We start from the raw sequence: 16,827 nt of genomic DNA, 5'->3' as shown, positions 1-16,827 counted from the left end.
GAAATTCAACGTTTGCTTAAACCCGTGGCACCCTTCTGACCCAGTGAACAGTGAATTAACATTTGACTGTTGCAATTTTTATTGATAACATTTTACTTCATAAGTCAACTAAACATGAAATTTACCCAAACTTTTGTGTACAACTGTACAGGTTCTACATCAGACCTGAATGTGTTACTACTCACCTTCTACCTATTGTTCATACCTTCATACTTCACTCATTTCACAGCTGCTGTAAATCACCACCGCACTTCTCCGCAGTCCCCTCGTACAGCTGAGGTAATGTGTATATTACATGCGATCTGTTTGTCTCTGTGAGTTTCCTGCGACCCAGGAAAACAAACCTCAGGATATTTGATTGGCGGGAGGGAAAACTCGTCAGACAGGACGGTGTAAAATGTTGAGATGCTCTTTTTAATTCCCACACTGTGTTTAAACAGCTCAGTGCCTCCTCACAGGTGACCGAGGAGTTTCACCTGCCACACACACAATTCATTCATTTACACTAAATTAACCCTGATATCTCGCTCGCTCGCTCACTCACACTCACACCATAAACAAGGTACTGGACCAGAAATTGCATTTAAAGTTACACTGTGTAGCTTTTAGAGAAAAAAAGACATTTCAAGCTTCTGTTTTGACTCTGCTGACCTGCTTTACTACAGCTGTTTCACATCTGGGTCAGAACCTGATTTCTTCCAATTAATCTCTTTGATATCAAAGTGTTGCATCAAAATGCTCTTCCTAAAAACCACACAGCGCCGCAGGAAGTGGGTGTAATTTTTGGTGACGTGGCTCCTGAATGAAACGGAGGCCTCTCTCTCTCTCTCATGCAGGAATTATTCAGTGATGGAACAAACAAAAACTTCCTTTTAGTCCTTCGTGTTATAATGATCCAAATCAGAAAGAAAAAAAGGGCAGACGGTCGGTACGTCTCCTCCACACATGAACCTGCACAGCCTGAAACACACAGAGGACATCGGAAAGGTTAATCACTCAAATAAAAAGGAGACAAGACGACTAAGAAGAAAAGTCAAACATCGAACATCTGTAACATCAAAGTGTGACTTGAAACTGCAGCTGATCTGAAGAAGGTCTCGCTCTAGAGTCACTGACCAGTCTTTTGTTTGGAGCAGGTTTATTAGAGATGGGACTGTTTCTACTCATTTCTCTCGTTTCTGTTCGATCAGATTTCAGTGAGACTCTTCCCTGTTTTCTCATCTGCTCCTGTTTTAATTTGCTGTTGATAAAAACTCATGTTTCCTCCATGTTCACCTGTTGTCTTGATAAATTTAGAACAATGCTTGTTTCCACGTTGTTCTCTGAGAACAGTTTTTGTCTCTAACACAAATGAATACTCTGACTTGCTCCAGATACTTTCTGCTTTGTCGATTTTCTGTTTGTTTCCAGTTTGTGGATCAAACTCATTAGTTGTTAGTTTAAGCACCTTGGCTCCTTAGCTGCAGGTTTTTAATGCAAACAGTGAATGAAAGGATTAGTGAACAAGAAATTATCACTATATTCTTATTATTTATTGAAAGATCTTTTTTCTTCTGTAAATTAAAAAGTAAATCATTTTGAGTAAAACTGTTTATTTATAATGATATATATATATATATATATATATATATATAACAATTTAATTTCACAGTGAGAATGCAGCTGCTTTGAGGAAACCTATCTAAAGCCTGCCCTATCATCTTATTTTTTATTTTCTCTTATTTGCTGATTTAACCTGTTGTCATATGTTTTAACTCACTGGCTCTTCTTGTTTTTGTTGTTACTCTACAAATCCCATGTTTCTTCTTTCTTTAAATCTTTCCTCTAATTTATGTCTCTTCTTCACTGTGTCCATGCGGGACAGTAAAGACAGGGATCAGGCGTCTCTAATCTGTGATCAGGTAAATGTCACACGTCTCCCCTGGACAAACTGACCTGGAAACAGCAGCTTAGAGAAACTAACGTGAGCACTTTGTCCTGTTCAGACTGACAGTAATCAGAGGGAGTATTTACCGTATCCAATGTCACGGCTGCTCTTCGTTTCCGGAGCTGGGCGTTCGGTTGCGGATTTGACTCCTCAGCTGTTCGATGAGTTCTGGGTTCTGCTGCTGCATCTGTTGAGCAAACTGCTGACCTCTGTAACACAAACAGCAAAAACAGCCATAAACAACAACCCACCAACACTCTCTCACCCAGCTCCTTCTACCGTGACGTGACAAAACACCTGCTGGGAAAAATGTGTATTACGATTGTCATTACACTTTAATCCGTCTCAGGTACATACGCCTGAATCAGTCCGGATAAATCTCCGGTTCCGGCAGCTCCGGGGCCAGCGGCTCCATGGGCCGCGGCTCTGGGGGCAGTGGCTCCAGGGGCGGCACCTCCTCCCCCCATCCCACCGTACGCTCCGGACATCATCCCTGACATCCTGGAAGAGAACGAGCAGATGGGATGTTAACCTGAACAAACCTGAGGGGAAGAAAACAGCGATTGAACAAGAACGAAAACTGACTCACAGCTGCTGAACCTGAGGGTTGTTCATCAGAGACGACGCCTGTGGAGACAAACCCACAAAAAAAAGGTAGAATAACACCAATATAACGTTAAATAAACAGTCAGATAAGGAAAATAACACAACTCCCCACTGCTCAGACGTCACTGTAACAACAACACCATATAGAAAGGTCTTTCAGCTGGTTACTGTTTTGCACTAAAGAGTCTGCTTCTCTAATCTTCAAGCCACCACAGCTGGTGTCCTTGTGGTAAATGGCCTTATCTAGAGTTTCTAACAGCAGAGCTCGACCTGCTCTGGAATGTTAATGCTGATACCGACAGACTGTTTAAGAATTAAAAAGAAAAACAATAAGCTGAGAAGCTGAAAAATAAACTTAAACCCGATCACAAAACAGCCTTTTAAGCTGATATGTTCCCTCTCTTTTAGCTCTGTGTTTACTCTCCACCAGCTCCTGAGGATAATATCTGTCTCTTTAGCCGCTAAATGCTCCACCATGTTTACCAGCTGCTCTCTGACTGAGTCTGTCTGCTGTCTGCTGCTCAGCAGGTCGAGGACAGAGGCTTTTTACAGATGTTTCTCTGAAAACAGCTGCTGCTGTGAGAGCCATGAACAGTAAACAGATAAACAACGAGCCAAGACTCAGTGTAAAACTCTGGAAAGCTGAGTAAAAGGTTTGTAGGTTCATCGTTTCATACATACACTAATCCACTGGCTGATTTATGTGTTGTGCTGTCTGCTAACACCATCCTCACTGTTGAACCCATTTTCAGTGACTGTGAACGTGGTGTCCCCTTCATCGGATGAAGGCAGTCAATGTCCATGTGTCCCTTGGCAGAACCAGACAAGAATTTGTGGCAGACTGTGGAGCAGGAAGAAACAAGCTGAAACAAACAGAGTCTGAGTCTCACCATGTTCATGAAGCTGGGGTTACTGAGCAAACCAGCCAGATCTACTCCTCCCATCCCTGCTGTCTGAGAGAGAGAGAGAGAGAACACAGACATGAACACAAAGCCTTCAGAGAGCCTCTGCTCAGTTGAACTGTCTGTCGTCTGGTCTTACTGGACTGCAGGTCTCCATCTTCTCCTCCGCGATCCTCAGGTTGCTTTTGTAGGTGTCGTTGTCAGGGTCGAGCTCCAGTGCTTTTTTATAATAACTCGCTGCTTCTGTGTGTTTGTTGAGGCTGGCCAGAGCCAAACTGAAACACAACGACACAACCAGAGATGCATCAGGGATAATAACTGCTCCTCACATCTTTAAAAATGTCAGTGGGTTAATAATCTCCCTCCTGCTGCTCATGGTTGAAAACGCACGACGACTCTGTTCAGCTCCCTCTGACACAGTTTTCATTTTTCATACTCAAATGCTGAGAATGTGAACTAAAGACTTCCAGGTAGTTTTATACCTCAGCCATTCTTTTCCTTTAAACACTGTGACAGTTACCAGAGGACAGAAGACGTGCTTCACCTGACAACAGAGGTGGTTAAGGTACGGGAGCCTGGAAGTGTCGAGCTGCTCAGGAGAAAGACTGAAACATTGAGGGTTTTTGCAGGTTGCAGCTCTGATGAACATCGAGCTCTTTCTCTGCTTCTTTACAGAAAGAGCTTGATGTTCATCTGAACAGCGAATGAGAGAAGCAGCTGTTTTCCTACCCCATCCTCCCGTAGGCTTTGCTGTAGTTTGGGTCGATGCTGATGGCCTGTTCACAGTCCTGCACCGCTCCAGCATAGTTCCCCAGTTTACTGTAGGCTGCAGCCCTGCACAGGAAAAAGGCATGTCAACGTCTTACGCTATTAGTACATAACATAATTAGAGTTGCATAGTTTTTGTCATTTCTTTAAGATAAAGTTAAAGAAATGTTACTGTTACTGTTACTATCAGTAAGACTGAATAGTAACCTGTGATCGGTGTGGTTTTATCTGTTAACGCAGGTTTAAATCCAGTATATTGTCTTCTGAATGTGTCTGGATCAACACAACAAGGTGCAGGAATGTGTTCATTTTTGATATTTTACTATGAAAGTTAGAAACATCTGAGCTTTATCTCGTCTTTGTGACGCCCTTCAGACTGAAGGAGACCAGTCACCGCACTGACCTGTTGCAGTAGTAGACGGCGTTCTGAGGGTTGATGGCGATGGCCTTTGAGTAAAACTCAACAGCAACTGCAAAGTTCTCCACCTTCATCTGGTCATTACCTGCAGTCCAGACAGAAGGCACTAACTTATTACTGCACAATAAAACCGAGACAAAAAACCGAATCCACTTTAAAAACCCAGCTGTGCGATCTCTGTGGACACCAGCCTCGTCTTACCGTCGGTTTTCAGTCTCTCTGCCTCAGCTCTCTGTTCCTCACTGATGGAGTCTGGAGGCGAGTTGTTGTTGACCTGTGACTGAGCTGGATGCTGGCACAAACAGACAGAAACGCTGTGAGGTGTTACAGAAGGAGCACTCCACCTACTTAACATGTCAGAGTCAGCTCAGCCCTTCATGTAACCTGAATGTATAAAATGAGTGTCACCAACAAGTAGACCTGATAGAAGACAGTTTCTCTGCCTCTACCTTGGCTGTGGCTAAGGCGAAGACCTCCGGTAACGTCATGGGGATGGCGAGGCTCTGATCGTCGGTTGACACTTCAAACGCCGTCTCCAAACACTGGACAGCAACTGCAGAATAACAAGATCAGTTTAACAGGGAGGTATCACATAAACTCCAGTCAGATTAAGGTTTCGTATCATCCCTGGAGCAGAGTCCAAACTTAGCTCCAGGTGCTCAACTCCCAAAACAGGCAGAGAACAGCGGGAACAAAAGCAGAACCAACAACAAAACTGTTCCTTCAACCAAAACCAGATTGAAGACCCACATGCTTTGGTCATGTATCCCACAGGAGCTCAGGCTCATGTTGAAAGAGGACTCACCCTCCAGACTCTCCTGGGCACCTGAGGACAGATTCCCTGACTGGAGCTGATCGTGCAGGAACTGGATGATGGAGAAGGCGAGACGCTTGTTGTCTGTCATGGTGATGGAGGCTCAGACCTCTCTGTGTTCACTGAGGGAGGGAGACCCTGCAAATAACAGCAACAAGATGATACCATGGTGAAAGTCATACAGCTGCCAAATACACTAACACTCATGTCAGAATCAGCTTCAGCGTGTCTTTATTTTGATCGGATTCGATGGAAGACATGTAGGTGTTATTTCACAATGGGGCGTAAATGTGATTTGTCTGTGAGCGGATGTCTTAGTGTTACAGGGTTGTTGTTCTTCTTACAACGGTTCACTGCTGCTTCTCTCCGTTGACCTCCTCCCTTTAGCATTAGCCTGGAGAACATTCTCGCAGCTCAGGCTCAGTGTAACTGACTCAGTGACGCTGACGGCTGCCAGCTAACATACTATCTTTGTACATGAATCAGGGTGACACGAGTTGCCTACCACAGGGATAATAAGAGGACTTGTGGGACTTAGTGGCATTTGAAATCACCGAGGTCACTTTAAGCTCTAACTCATTTTCTATGAACAAATGTTCATTTTAGCTTGGCATGCTAGCATGCCAACCAATCAGCAAACGCACGCTTCATTTACGCGTGTGTACCGTAACTTCGAAAATAAAGTTCCACCAAACTCCAGTCGAAATTCTAGCAGTTTAACGCTGACTCAACAGCGGAAGGTTGAGTGTTTTAAGGACATTCAGTAAATAGGGCAAAACGCCGATAGCTTGTAGTGAAATTCGGCAGATAATTGACTATGGGAATTCACTTCAACAGAATGTGCCTCAAACAATTGACTTATTATTTAAGCAAGTCATCACCTAACGCAACTGACGTAACTGCTAAAACGACGGGTAAACCAAATACAAATGCAGAAAATGTGATTGTATGAATATAAATGTCATTTTATGTATGTAACTTATGCCGAATTAAACACTGGTTCTTGTCAGTTTATTGCACGTCCTGACTTCCGTTCTAACAGATGCACGTTTCTACTCAGAATCAAAACCGTGTTCTATTTTCAGAAATTTGAAAAGAGCTTGGCGTGACGTGTTCTCTCAGCCACAGCGACACGATGCTAGCGGCTAGCTAGGTAGCTGATCACATTCCGCTGACTGAAACGATGCTGCCGTAAACAAGAAACTGTCATGCTGCCAGATCTAACACGATCATACGGTTACGCGTTTTTTTTCCTACCAGCTGTCTTTCCGATGTAGAGTATCCCGGTATCGGAGAGTTGACGTTTGCTTCTCTGCTTCGAGTTGTCGTAGCAGTCAGTTAGCTAATTAGCTTGTCGCGGAGTTATGAGGTCATGTGAAAGCGCCGGTGTGGTGCTGTTGACATCAAGTCAGCAGCAAAAACCGGATACAGGGCAAACTTGCCTTCAGATTAAAAATGATAAACTCGAAATTAATACGCTACTACACTTTGTCAAAATGTAATTAAAAAAATCCCTATAAGTTGTCCGCAGTTTCGGTAAAAAGAGTGATTCCCTCTCCAAACATCTCACGTGGTTTCATTTAAATAACTGGAATTATCCACAACTTCACAACTAAATAAAAGTTTAGAAAAATCTCAGGAACTTGTGTATTAGAAATTATTATTATTAATATTATTATTTTATTTATTTATTCATTTATTTATTTATTTTAATCACTTGACGACCCCTCACATTTATCTGATGATCACTTGGAGGGGCCCAATCCATAGGCTAGTGGACTAGTAGTTTAAACCACTTTTAGTTGAGGATAGTTTCAGATAGATTTGGCTCTGTTGCTTTAGCTGTGTTGTTGACCCTTTAGTTTTTTTGTTTTGTTTGTTTGTTTGTTTGTTTGTTTGTTTGTCTTTTGTCTGTGTTTTTCTGAATCCGCACAATTAACATTGTCTTCTTTGAAATTATATATTTGGCTGGAGAAAAGTTTATGTCATGATTGAATGACATTGATGCTGGTCTTGACTAAATTTGTATTTTGACATGTTTTTACCTTAAACTGACTGCAAGAAGATGTAATAGGAAGGGATATACATGTAAGATGAGACAAGATGGATAGATGCAGTAAAGAAAAAACAAAAAACGAATAATGTATAATAAAACAATAAATGGCAAAATGTAGAAAGTTTGAGTCATTGGACATAAACGTCTTTCTGTGTCTCACTGTAAATCTTCAGTTTGTTACTTATGGTTTTGCTCTTTAGAGATAATCCCATAGACTGTATGGACAATCCTCGGTCAGAGTTTATTTTGAAAATCGAAAACCGGAAGTTATTTTCCCCTCGAACCGCTTTAACTCTGAATCTCAGACATTGAACCACACTAACGAATCTGCACGTAATCTAGTAGCTATGGGGCCGACAGGTGGGTAATCCTCCGATGTTTTTGATGTAACTGACTGAGTCCGCGGTGAAATTACGCCTGTTAGCAGCAGGTTAACCCTCTTCTCATCTCGGTGATGGTTTACAGTTAGTTCGCTTTAACGTGAGTCTTAGCGCTAACGTCAGCTAGCTGCTGCTCTGCAGGCTACAGCTACCTGAGCCAGGTGATTTCAATTCACCTGCAGAATAACGCCGCTTATCGGCTTAGTGGACAAAAAGAGAAAAGACCGTTATGTGGGTTAAAACGGCGGGTTGTTCTCCTTAGTTCTGGCATGTTTTGTTTTCTTTTTCCTTTGCAGCATGTTAGCTCGCTTTGCTTATTCACCGAGCTAAGCTAACTAAATGTTGAGCAGTGTGTTCTCTCATGAGGATCTGTAACTTCATCTTTAACCTACAGTGCTGAGTCTTACTGTCACAGACATTTAGGTGGAACGTTGTCTGCAGCCTCTTTCCAATCACAGTTATCATGGTTTAATTGAGAAACCATTCAGTTCGTCTAGTTCATCCCCTAAATGCGTTTGACTTCTCGCAGAGACTTTGAACACAGCCCTCACTCTGATTATGTAAGGACTGGTTGAGTCTTAACAAAACTCAGGTAGACCGGTTGAGCAACCTCCCACAACTCCTCAATAGCTTTGAAAATGTAAAGAGCTGGCTGAGTCGTGTGATACCCTGGGCAAAAACCACCTAACCTAAATCCAAACCAACTGTCTCCTGGTCATCCTCCTCCATCAGCTCCAATGACAGAAAGAGAGCAGAATGGACAGGTGTGGCTTTAACTCAACACGCTGCTGTGGAAAGTGATGGGACTGATGTCAGTGAGGTTCTGACTGATCCTCATGATAGTCCTTAGTACTCTGCTATCAGAGCTGTGCTGGTTCTCTCTGCTGTGGTATAGTGTGGTACATTTACAAAAGGATGGAGTATCTAACAGAAGAGACAGAGCCTCACATTGCTCTGTCACTACGTGTGTTTTTGTGAATACCTTTAGATATTACATTTTATTGCACTGTGATACATAATGAGTGGATCATTTGCCTTTAGCTGCAAAGGTGTTTGAACAAGACCTGGTCCGGTGGGGTCTAAAAGAGAGAAAAGCAGTTAGATCTTAATTTTTCTGAATTTCACAAATAAAATGAATCTGAAAGTGGGTGTCAGACAGTATTAAGGCTTCACTTAAAGCATCTAAGAGGTGCAGAAAAATGAAGGAACAGTCACTCGTCACTGTGAGTTAAGCTGCCTTTAACTAGCGCAATTAATTCATTTGTTGAAAAAAAAAATCTACTTGTGACTTGGAGCAGTTCTATTCGCAGAAACCCAGAGATATTCAGTCTCCTGACATAAGGAAAGTCACAATCCTTCACATCTGAGAAGTCAGAACCAGATGATTTTAGTCATTTTTGGCTGAAAAATTACGTCAGCAATGAACTTAGTTAGTTACAGATTCATTTTCTGTTGCAGCTCTAATGTTATATTTTATTATATTATAAAACAAATCTTTGAATGGGGCCATTTTACCCATGAGTACTTTTACTTTAGATACATTAAGTCAGCTTTACAGTATTTGAGCAGAATGGGAGTAAAAAGAAAGTAAAAGTCATGCAGCCATAAGTATGAACAGAGTATTGAGTGTGGAATGGCTCAGTGTGAGACGTCTGGATCACCAGGGAGATTGAATTTAATTCAGTGGAACACAAGTCAAAATAAAATGCTCTGTGTTCCAGCTCCATGAAATCTAAAATAAAAATATTAGAGTGATGAAGCAGAATATCTCATCATGTCCCGTAGTGTCCTCACCTGTCCTGCTGTGTTTTTGTCCCAGGTGAGGTGGTGTTTGGCAGTCCAGTGCCGGTCTGCTCTGACAACCGGCTGCGTTGGGACCTGAACCCCGAGCAGATCCGGCAGCTCTCCAAAGAGCTCATCGCCAACACGAAGAAGGTGTACGACCGCATCGGAGCACTGGACCTGGACAGCGTCACGTTCGAGAACACGCTGAAGGCCCTCGCCGACGTGGAGGTCGAGTACACCGGTCAGTGTCAGCTGAAGCCTGTCATGTGGTTCAGTCTGATCATTTTCACATCTGAAGATTAAAAAAACAAATTATTCAGAGTCTGTTACAGAGGCAGCACATCCACCTGTTCCTCTGATTAGACCTGCAGCTAATGACAGCTTGTGTGAAGACGTGTTAGTTTTCTCTGCTGAGACGTGTCCCCTGAAGTAAAGACGTCCTCCGGTGCCAGAAATCATCGCTGTTATCCAATATTAAGTCAGAATATTTATATTAACCACCACCTGGTAACTGATAAGATGAGATGTGTGAGGATCTGCAAGTGACTTATTGATCAGCCAAAATATATGTTTGTTTGTTAATCAGAGACCCGTTTCACCAAATCTGGGAAATGAAACCTGAGATCTGCAGCACCAGCTCATTTCCTTTCACTTTAATTTAAACCGATTTCATCAATCCAGACATCTGTGAAACGTCAGTGTCTGAAAACAGAAAACCTGATGGGGAAAGTAAAGACAAACAGCTTAGCCGGTCACAGTGAGGAGGGAAAGTGACCCCACAGAGGCAGCATGGACAGCAGGTCTGCAGGTCTTAATTTAGATCCTTGCAAAAAGTAAAAATGGAAATTCAGAAGATCAGCAATAAGCAAACATGGAGGCTGTGACAGACGTGCACAAAGTGAAAATAGAGGAGCTAACATCAAAAATGCTTTTTGAAAATTTACAATAAAAAAACGTTTTAGTCTTCAGAGACTCAAACTGAATCAGACTCTGGTGCCAGAGTTAAAGCTTCTTACTCCGGCTGAAGTCACGTCACAGGCTCATTTTAATCGACCGTCCAGATATTTCGGCAAACTGTACAGTGGACAGATGACGGACCTGAATGTAAAGAGGTCAAACAGCACGAACCTGACCGCACAGGCAGGTCGGTCCATTGTGAACTCTACAGCGAAGCCCTGAGTCAGCAGATTCAGTATGTGAAGGTAAAGACACATCAGCAGTTTGGAGAGAAAGCAGCTGAACCAGCTGCTGCTGCTACAATAGACTCAGAGGCTTTGTTTGGAGCCAGCTGAAAACCTGAAAACACGGAAACATTTTCTACTGCAGCTTTCAGTTTGGCATCAGATCACAAAGTGTCATCAGTGTAAAAGCTTCTCGTGATGAGTGAGAACCTGGAAGAAGGAAAACGAGTGTAGAGTTATCTCAGTGTGGAAGCTCATTCTGCCAGGAAAAGAGAAAATGACTGGAATGAAAGACACAATAAAAGATACTTTGGTGAAATGATTCTTATATTTTCTTGTGTTTGGACAGTTTAAATGGAAATGAAACAATTACTGAGACAAATTTACTAAAAATTAGCAAAAATTGCAAGAACTTAAATGGAAGTCATGAGATATTAAATCAAAAATTATGACGGTGACGTTTCTGTGGCGTCTCTTCTAACTGACCTCACCCCTCTCATCTCCCCGTCTCAGTCCACAGGAACATGCTGGACTTCCCGCAGCACGTGTCACCGTGTAAGGAGGTCCGATCGGCGAGCACCGAGGCCGACAAGTGTCTGTCGGAGTTCGACGTGGAGATGAGCATGAGGGAGGACGTCTACCAGAGGATCGTTGCTCTGGAGGTGAGCTGACAGACGCAGAACTGACCTCATGGTGCTGCCGACCAATCAGCACACAGATAGGATGGATAAGCAAGTGAACGGAGAGTAACAGTCAAACTCCAAAGAATATTTTTGAGCCAGTTTTGTCTGTTTGAGGTGAAAAACCAGCCATGAGTGGCAGTGTTTTATATTTCCTTTTTCATTTAGGATTTGTAGCCTCTCTGATGACAGCTGGACACGTTTCAGTGTTTTTGTTTCTGTGTGCAGAAGAAGATGGATGCTGAAAGCCTCACTGCAGAGGCCAAGCGTTACATGGACCGACTGATCAAACTGGGGAAGAGGAACGGCCTCCACCTGCCCAAAGAGACGCAAGAGGTGACAGCTGATTCTGCACTGTCTGATTTCAGAGAAGATAATCCTCGCTTGAAACCAGACAAAAGCTACCACATCTTTTACAGCTGTTCAATTTCTGCCGTCTCCATAACAGGAGATCAAAACCATCAAGAAGAAGCTGAGTAACCTGTGCATCGATTTCAACAAGAACCTGAATGAGGACACCACCAGTCTGTGCTTCACCAGAGACGAGCTGGGTGAGTTTGCTGCTCTGTGGGACCTTTCAGTCAGCCGAACCTGGTCTTCTTCTTCTGTGTGTATTAAGACCTGTTGGTTTCAGGCGGCCTCCCCGAGGACTTCCTGAGCTCTCTGGAGAAAGACGGAGAAAAGCTGAAGGTCACTCTGAAGTATCCTCATTACTTCCCCACCATGAAGAAATGCTTCGTCCCAGAAACCCGCAGGAAGCTGGAGGAAGCCTTCAACTCCCGCTGCAAGGAGGTGAGACAGAAGGACCAACCTCTGCCTCTGTTTAAACACTGTAACTGTGTCATGGGGACAGTTTGCTAACGCGTGTTCAGATTCTCAGATAGCTGACTCCACAGACTCCACAGGGACTGAGCATGTTTTAACCTTCAGGTTACTCTCAGTGGGAAACGTAAAGTCTGGGTTGGCTGGATTCTAATGGAAACAGTTGTCAGCTGTAAAGCAGGCATCATAGATCAGCTCAGAAAGACCAGCAGTGAACTGTAACTGTCCTTTAATGAACCATGCAGAGACACAGCGGTCTTTGTCTTCATGTCCCGTGTGTGTTTTCAGGAGAACTCGGTCATCCTGAAGGAGCTGGTGGAGCTTCGGGCTCGGAAATGTTCTCTGCTCGGCTTCACCACGCACGCCGACTTCGTCCTGGAGATGAACATGGCCAAATCAGGAAAGAGGGTGGCCAACTTCCTGGGTGAGTCCTGCAGAGCAGCTGTGACTAGTTTGTAAGACGTGTTGTCCGACCACGTCAGAAATCAGGTGTTTCCATTTGTCGAATAGCGGCGCATGTTTTCCAACAGTCGCTCCTGAACACGCTCACAGTGTTGACCTCAGTTGTTCATAAGAAGTATGATCCCTGGCTGCTTCTCACGTCCACACAGCCGAACAGTCACTGAGGGAGGGGACGTGTTACCTGACACATGACGGTCAGATGAACCTTCACCTTTATGTTCTGTAACAGAATCATACAAAAGTACAGTGTTTAGTTTATGTTAATAAATAATGTACATCATCAGTTGACAGTTTACATAAATCCATGTTGTCATGGGCCTCAGACAGTGAAATGATGTCCTGTCCTGCCAAAAGCCACCAAAGCTCCACGGTGCTCGTCCTCAGTGTCACTTACACATTTCACCTGATACGACTTCAAACTGTTGAAACAAAAATCTGCGTGTGTTCAAAATCCTGTCACATCGTCAGACTTGGCTTCATGTTTTCTGGTCATTTGATCGGCTGCTGTGTGAAAGGTTTGGAAACATTTAGGTTTTATTTCTACTGTGACGCATCCACATGTCAAAGAGAGAGACTTTACCTCTGCGAGCGAAAGATAAACACAGGTGCTCGGCGGTCTGAGGTTGCAGTTGTTGCGTTGCAGAGGAGCTGGCTCGTAAGCTGAAGCCTCTGGGTGATGAAGAGCGGGCAGTCATCCTCAAACTGAAGGAAAAGGAGTGTCAGAAAAGAGGCCTGCCTTTCAACGGAGAGCTGCACGCCTGGGACACCCGCTACTTCATGACCCAGGTAAGAGCTGCACACCTGCACAGCCTGGTTCTTGCAGCCAGTAAATGTGTGTTTGGACAGGAAATAGTCCACATTACAGCAGCTGCCTTTTCTCTGACTGAAACAACAAACAGCTGCACATTTAATCAGATCCTGTAGAAGTTCACTACATTTCCATTATTTTATCTAAAGCTTGAATCAGGCTGTTATAGAGAAATGTGTTACATGACAACACTGATGGTTTCTTATCTTAAACTCCTCCTCCTCCTCTTCTCACCCCCTCCCTCCCCCAGGTGGAGGAGACTCAGTACGCAGTGGATCAGAACCTGTTGAAGGAGTACTTTCCCATGGAGGTGGTGACTCAGGGTCTTCTGGACATCTACCAGGAGCTGCTGGGTCTGTCCTTTGAGCTGGTGGACGGAGCCGCCGTCTGGCATCCTGACGTGACTCTGTACTGCGTGAAGGACCGCAGCAGTGGACAGGTGGTCGGCCAGTTCTACCTGGACCTCTACCCCAGGTGAGCGCTCACATGTGACGCTGTGAAATCACTTTTTCTGACAGCAGTGTTTTCACTCATACACATAACTGAAGTCCAACATAAAGATCCGGCTGTTCTCACGTCAGATGTCTGGAAAACAATGATCACCAAACATTAACAACAACAATTAAAACATGAGAAGCTGTATGCATGTTTTCATGCATGTGTGTACATAACAATAATAAAACATGTACCTGTGTCTCACTGAGCAGTAAAGTCTGTCAGCTCTGTTTAAAAAGTCCTCAGCTGTCCTCAGTGTCTTTCGTACCTGTCCTGGGCAGGGAGGGGAAGTACGGTCACGCCGCCTGTTTCGGCCTTCAGCCCGGCTGCCTGCTGCCCGACGGCACGCGGCAGATGTCGGTGGCGGCCATGGTGGCCAACTTCAGCAAGCCAACCGCCGACGCTCCGTCTCTCCTGCAGCACGACGAGGTGGAGACGTACTTCCACGAGTTCGGCCACGTCATGCACCAGCTCTGCGCTGAGGTCAGTAGATAAATGAACCTGCAGGATAGGATTCAGCAGGTCCGCCATGTTTGGGTCTTTCAGCTTTGAATCCATCTGTAGGTCAGAGCAGCAGCTTGTGAGTAGAGACAGAAAATGTCTCTTTATTTCAAGGGATTTGGTTGGAATTAGTTTTTGAGACTGATCTAAATCTGTGTTTTCAGGCGGACTACGCCATGTTCAGTGGGACCCACGTGGAGCGGGACTTTGTGGAGGCCCCTTCTCAGATGTTGGAGAACTGGGTTTGGGAGAAGGAGCCTCTGCAGAGGATGTCAAGACACTACAAGACCGGCAACAGCATCCCCGACGAGCTGCTGGACAAACTCATCAAGTCCCGCCTCGCCAACACTGGTACATACTACACTGCAGTACCATGAGTACCACACAGGAAACACTGCTACTGCAGTACTGTACTGACAGAGGATCTTAAAGCTTGTAATTATTGGTGGTGACGATGATTACAGCAGACTTAAAAAGTTGAGAAGCTCTGATATAATGTTTGTCGTGATAAAGACCAGCATCAGGTCTTTAGTCTGTCAGGCACATGTCACCAAATAAGCTGAAATAACGACGAGTGGACTTTGACCTGAGCATCAGTGGGTCGACTTTGTAACTGGAGTGACGTGTGTCTGATGCTGAAGTAGGAGGACTTACCTCGGAACATCTGGTTTTTTGTTGTTCACTGTGATCGCTGTGACTCTCCCGCAGGTCTGTTTAACCTGAGGCAGATCGTTCTGGCTAAAGTGGATCAAGCTCTTCACACCAGGGACGGGGTCGACCCTGCAGAGGAGTACGGACGCCTCTGTCAGGACATCCTGGGAGTCCCGGCTTCACCAGGTCACACCTTCAGTGCTTCATTTCAGTTTTCTGTCCTCTGTCTGCATCCTCCTCTGATCTCTCTGACCCTTGACCTTTCCTTCGTGTCTTACAGGGACCAACATGCCGGCGACCTTTGGACACCTGGCTGGCGGTTACGATGCTCAGTACTACGGTTACCTGTGGAGTGAGGTGTTCTCCATGGACATGTTCTACGCTCGCTTCAAACAGGAGGGAATCATGAACCCCAAGGTGAGATCTGAGGACACGGCTGAGAAGTTAATCTGCTCTGTAAATAATAACACACAAAAAAAAAAACAGACAACAAATAAACATCAAATAAAGTCAGCCGTCAGCTGGCTGCCAGCAGCACGTCTGAGTGAGCTGCACAGATTGTGGAAACACACATACGTGACCCATGTCAGCAAACAGCCAATCAAATAGCAGCGTGGCAGCAGGTGGTCAGCCCCACCTTGACAGCTGCTTTCATTACCAAAGACTTCGACGGACGCGTTGTTGTCGTTTTCCCGCTCAGAGCGCTTTTCGTTATCCACACTTGGTTCTGCAGCCAGCAGGTGGAGCTGTGGCCTTCTTGTACAAAAAGGCCTCCACATGTGATAAGACACACTGTACTCCACCGTAGGTCTCTTACCACTGACCGTGACTGTTCCATCACCTGCCAAAACATCTGCTGGCTCATTTCCTCACTTGACTTAAAAACAGCTTTTTACTTTTACCTGGTTGTGTGTGTCCATTGGAGCATCTGCAGCTTCCTCTGCCTCCAGTTTCACAAAGTTTGAAAACAGGCTGGTGGTCGCTTTCCTTCAGCTGTGCAGCCAAGATGAGGACCATGGAGGGCGAGAAGTGTCCAGCGTGTCACACTCAGCAGGACGCTGCATGTTGCCATAATTATCAGTGTGAACACACTTGTTCCCTCAAAATAACAACTGTAAGGATGTAAGGACACGAAATGAGACACCGTGCTAAAGCTGGGACAGACGACCTGATTGTTGACTCAGCCGCTTAGAAGCTATTTTCATCCTGGATTTTAGAGCAGATGTTGACTCACTGAGTTTCTGTCTCCTGATTGGTCCTCCAGGTGGGTCTGGACTACAGGAAGTTCATCCTGCGGCCCGGTGGCTCTGAGGACGCCTCCGAGATGCTGAGGAAGTTCCTCGGGCGGGAACCCAAACAGGAAGCGTTCCTGCTGAGCAAAGGACTGACAGTGGAGCTGGATGCCAGCACGCCGTGTCCCTGCTGACCAATCACAGCAGCCGGCTCCACCCCCCGCCCCAGCACTGGCTCCCAGAAAACAACGGACTGAAGAGGTTTTCTAGAAAAAACTGTAAAATGTTACCCAACATTGAAAAAAAAAAAAACGACCCGTAAATAAAATGATTTGAGGC

The 16,827-nt window shown here is 44.7% G+C and overlaps 2 protein-coding genes across 3 annotated transcripts; one reads left to right on the top strand and one right to left on the bottom strand.

Annotated features, from left to right (window-relative positions):
- Positions 1-67: 67 nt before the first annotated feature.
- Positions 68-6,830, bottom strand: sgta (small glutamine rich tetratricopeptide repeat co-chaperone alpha). The gene is made up of 12 exons (XM_041041150.1): positions 6,693-6,830; positions 5,427-5,573; positions 5,071-5,174; positions 4,823-4,913; positions 4,607-4,706; positions 4,165-4,269; positions 3,575-3,710; positions 3,424-3,486; positions 2,517-2,554; positions 2,285-2,428; positions 2,014-2,136; positions 68-960 (listed from the first exon to the last, which is right to left on the bottom strand). Exons 2-11 carry the CDS (start codon positions 5,524-5,526, stop codon positions 2,025-2,027), a joined length of 993 nt encoding a protein of 330 aa, XP_040897084.1. The 5' UTR covers positions 5,527-5,573; positions 6,693-6,830; the 3' UTR covers positions 68-960; positions 2,014-2,024.
- A 946-nt stretch (positions 6,831-7,776) lies between these two features.
- Positions 7,777-16,827, top strand: thop1 (thimet oligopeptidase 1). Of its 2 annotated transcripts, none has more exons than XM_041041011.1 (14): positions 7,777-7,851; positions 9,691-9,897; positions 11,351-11,499; positions 11,749-11,853; positions 11,966-12,068; positions 12,152-12,309; positions 12,628-12,763; positions 13,445-13,587; positions 13,860-14,083; positions 14,386-14,587; positions 14,770-14,956; positions 15,314-15,442; positions 15,537-15,673; positions 16,521-16,827. In XM_041041011.1, the coding sequence occupies exons 1-14, from the start codon at positions 7,839-7,841 to the stop codon at positions 16,680-16,682; spliced, it is 2,055 nt and encodes a 684-aa protein (XP_040896945.1). In that variant the 5' UTR covers positions 7,777-7,838; the 3' UTR covers positions 16,683-16,827. The 2 variants fall into 2 exon arrangements, with proteins under 2 accessions (XP_040896945.1, XP_040896944.1); XM_041041010.1 differs by having other exon boundaries at positions 11,746-11,853.

This window comes from Toxotes jaculatrix, chromosome 6 (genome assembly GCF_017976425.1).
Source record: "Toxotes jaculatrix isolate fToxJac2 chromosome 6, fToxJac2.pri, whole genome shotgun sequence".
In the NCBI taxonomy this organism is placed as follows: domain Eukaryota; kingdom Metazoa; phylum Chordata; class Actinopteri; family Toxotidae; genus Toxotes; species Toxotes jaculatrix.
This window is presented reverse-complemented; position numbering and strand designations above follow the sequence as displayed.